General features: G+C 54.7%; 1 protein-coding gene across 1 annotated transcript; it reads left to right on the forward strand.

Moving 5' to 3' along the window:
- The first annotated feature begins 513 nt into the window (after positions 1-513).
- On the forward strand, positions 514-1224 carry LOC111982995 (uncharacterized). Its single transcript, XM_024014626.1, has 2 exons — positions 514-782; positions 888-1224. Exons 1-2 carry the CDS (start codon positions 514-516, stop codon positions 1222-1224), a joined length of 606 nt encoding a protein of 201 aa, XP_023870394.1.
- The last annotated feature ends 1995 nt before the right edge of the window (positions 1225-3219 follow it).

Consider the following 3219-nt stretch of genomic DNA (forward strand, 5'->3'; position numbering starts at 1 on the left):
AAGCGACCCGAACCCAGCCTTGACTTACCCTCTGACGACGAAAGTGATGATGACTACAGGCAAAGGTCGACGACACCCCCGAGTGAAGTTTTCTCCCATGAGGATGAGCGCTATCAGAGGCGTAGGCGTGGCAGCCCCACCCCTAAGGGCTTGGGAAGCGACGCCATGAGCAGGGCGCTGGACCGGCTCTCTAGGTCGCCTTTTACGCGTCCCATAGACGAGGCAGTGCTCCCTCGGAGGTTCCAGCAGCCAACCTTCACTGTTTACAATGGCAAAACGAACCCCGTGGAGCACGTGAGCCAGTTCAATCAGAGGATGGCCGTTCACTCTAAGAACGAGGCGCTGATGTGCAAAGTCTTCCCGTCCAGCTTGGGGCCTGTGGCAATGAGGTGGTTCAACGGCTTGAGGACGAATTCCGTAGACTCGTACAGACAGCTGACCCAGGCCTTTGGTTCCCGTTTTGTCACAAACAGCTGACCTCCTCAGCCCATGAGCGCGTTGCTGTCCCTGACCATGAGCAATGACGAGACCCTCAAGGCTTACTCGGACAAGTATTGGGAGATTTACAACGAGTTGGACGGCAAGTACGATGATGTCGCCATCAACACGTTCAAGAACGGGCTCCCAATGGGGCACGGCCTGAGGAAGTCCTTAACTGGTAAGCCCGCCACCAGTGTGCGGCAGCTAATGGACCGGATCGACAAATATAAACAAGTGGAGGAAGACTTGCTACAGGGCAAGGGGAAGGAGAAAGTTATCCCTCAGGAGAGGAGGGATTCCAGGTCGGATCAATATAACAACGCCCGTCCGAGAAGAGATTTTATAGGGCAATCTAGGGCGACAAACGCCTAGGCTGTCGGTGCTGTGTTCTGAGAACCGATGCACAGGCTGCTGGAAAAGATTAAGAACGAACCGTATTTCAAGTGGCTGAATAAGATGTCGAGGGACCCTAAGAAGCGTAATCAGGATCGTTACTACCAGTATCACCAGAACCGCGGGCACACCGCGGAGGACTGTAGGAATCTCTGGAACTATCTGGACCAGTTAGTCCGGGAAGGGCGGCTGAAGCATCTCCTGCACCATTCCAGCAGCCAGCAAGGCCAGACCTACCAGAAGCCACAGAGGGACACAGCCATGGGGCAGCCCGCTGGAACGATTAATGTGATCTTGGCTGCGCCAGGACGAACAGGCATGCGCCCCTCGCGGGTGCTGCCCGTAGCCTAGATGGCCACCGGGAAGTCCCAGTCAGAGCCAAAGAGGGCCAGAAGAGGCTGTCACCCGACCCTGACTTTTTTCGAGGAGGACAAGGACGGAACCACCCAACCCCACGACGATGCTTTGGTGATCACCCTCAGAATTTGGGGCTATGACGTCAAAAGGGTGATGGTGGATGGTGGTAGCGCGGCGGAGGTCATGTACCCCGACCTCTATAAGGGGCTCGGGCTAAAGCCCGAGGACTTGTCGCCCTATAGCTCCCCCTTGATGAGTTTCGATGGGAAGCTAGTCATACCGGAGGGCATGATCAGACTGCCCATCCAGACCGGCCCGGAAGTAGTAGAGGTAGACTTTATAGTGGTGAGCACGTACTCCCCCTACACTGCCATTGTGGGAAGGCCTTAGCTCCACACCTTAGGAGGTGTCGCCTCTTCCTTGCACCAGAAAGTGAAATTCCCGTCTGGAGACCGAATCCTCGAGATCCGAGGGTGCCAGTCAACGGCAAGGCGGTGCATGGTCGCGGCCACCTCACGTCTGCAAGATACGGAGCCCTCGGCCACCATGGCTGAAAACTTATAGCAGCTAACCACCTCGGTGGCACCAGCTGATGCGGCCGCCGAGGAAGCAAGGCTCGAAGGCCTAGAGAAAGTGGTCATCGATGGCGACCAGGAAAGGTTCTTTCAGGTCGGAACCCAACTGCCTCCCCGAAAGAAGGAGGAGTTGCTTGAGTTTCTCAAGAGTAACCTAGACGTGTTTGCATGGGACCCCTGCGATGCCCCAGGGATTGACCCATCCTTCATCTGTCACCGCCTTAACGTCAACCCTTCGATGATCCCCAAGAAGCAACCACCCCAACGCCCGTCAAAGGAGCACGCCGAGGCAATTAAGGAAGAGGTCAATAAACTCAAGCGCGCGGGCGCTATTAAAGAAGTATTCTACCCCGAGTGGTTAGCCAACACTGTGGTGGTCAAGAAGAAGAGTGGGAAATGGAGGGTTTGCGTGGACTTCACGGACCTGAATAAAGCCTGCCCAAAGGACCCCTTCCCAATGCCACGGATAGACCAGCTGGTGGATGCAATCGCAGGCCATCCTCGAACGAGCTTCCTAGACGCCTTTCAAGGTTACCACCAGATCCCATTAGCCTTGGAGGATCAAGAGAAGACGACCTTCGTAACACCCATCGGGAACTACCACTACAAGGTGATGCCATTCGGCCTGAAGAACGCTAGATCTACTTATCAAAGGATGATGACGAGAATGTTCGAGCCATTGTTGGGCAAAAACATTGAGATCTATGTTGACGATATGGTGGTGAAGAGCAGATTGGTGCTCGAGCATCTGTGGGACCTCGGCTGTATATTCAACGTCCTCAGAAAGCACAGGCTGCGACTAAATGCATCCAAGTGCTCGTTCGGCGTGGATCTGGCAAGTTCCTAGGCTACATCATCACCCACCGGGGGATTGAGGTCGACCCCGACCAAATCAGAGCTATCCAAAACCTAAGGCCTCCGCAAAACCCTAAAGAGATCCAGAGGCTTGCTGGAATGATTGCGGCCCTGAATCGATTCATTTCCAGGTCGGCCGACCGATGCAGACCGTTCTATCTCCTGCTCAACAAGTGGAAGAGATTTGAGTGGTCCGAGGAATGCGCCACGGCCTTCTAACAGCTCAAAGATTACTTGGCCTGACCACCCATCATGTCTAAACTAAAGGCCGACGAGGTCCTATACGCATACATTGCTGTGGCGCACCACGCTATGAGCCTGGTGCTGATACGAGATGACGGTGGTGTCCAAAAACTGGTTTACTATGTTAGCAGGTCATTACACGAAGCCGAGGTCAAGTACCTACCCTTGGAAAAGGCCATACTTGCCGTGGTCCATGCCACGCGAAAGCTGCCTCATTACTTCCAGGCTCACACGGTGGTCATCTTAACCCAACTACCCCTGAAGTCCATACTTCGGGCTATGAGAGACCGCGCCCCCGGCCCGTTTTAATGAATGT

This window comes from Quercus suber, unplaced genomic scaffold (genome assembly GCF_002906115.3).
Source record: "Quercus suber isolate HL8 unplaced genomic scaffold, Cork oak 2.0 scaffold_298, whole genome shotgun sequence".
Lineage (NCBI taxonomy): Eukaryota > Viridiplantae > Streptophyta > Magnoliopsida > Fagales > Fagaceae > Quercus > Quercus suber.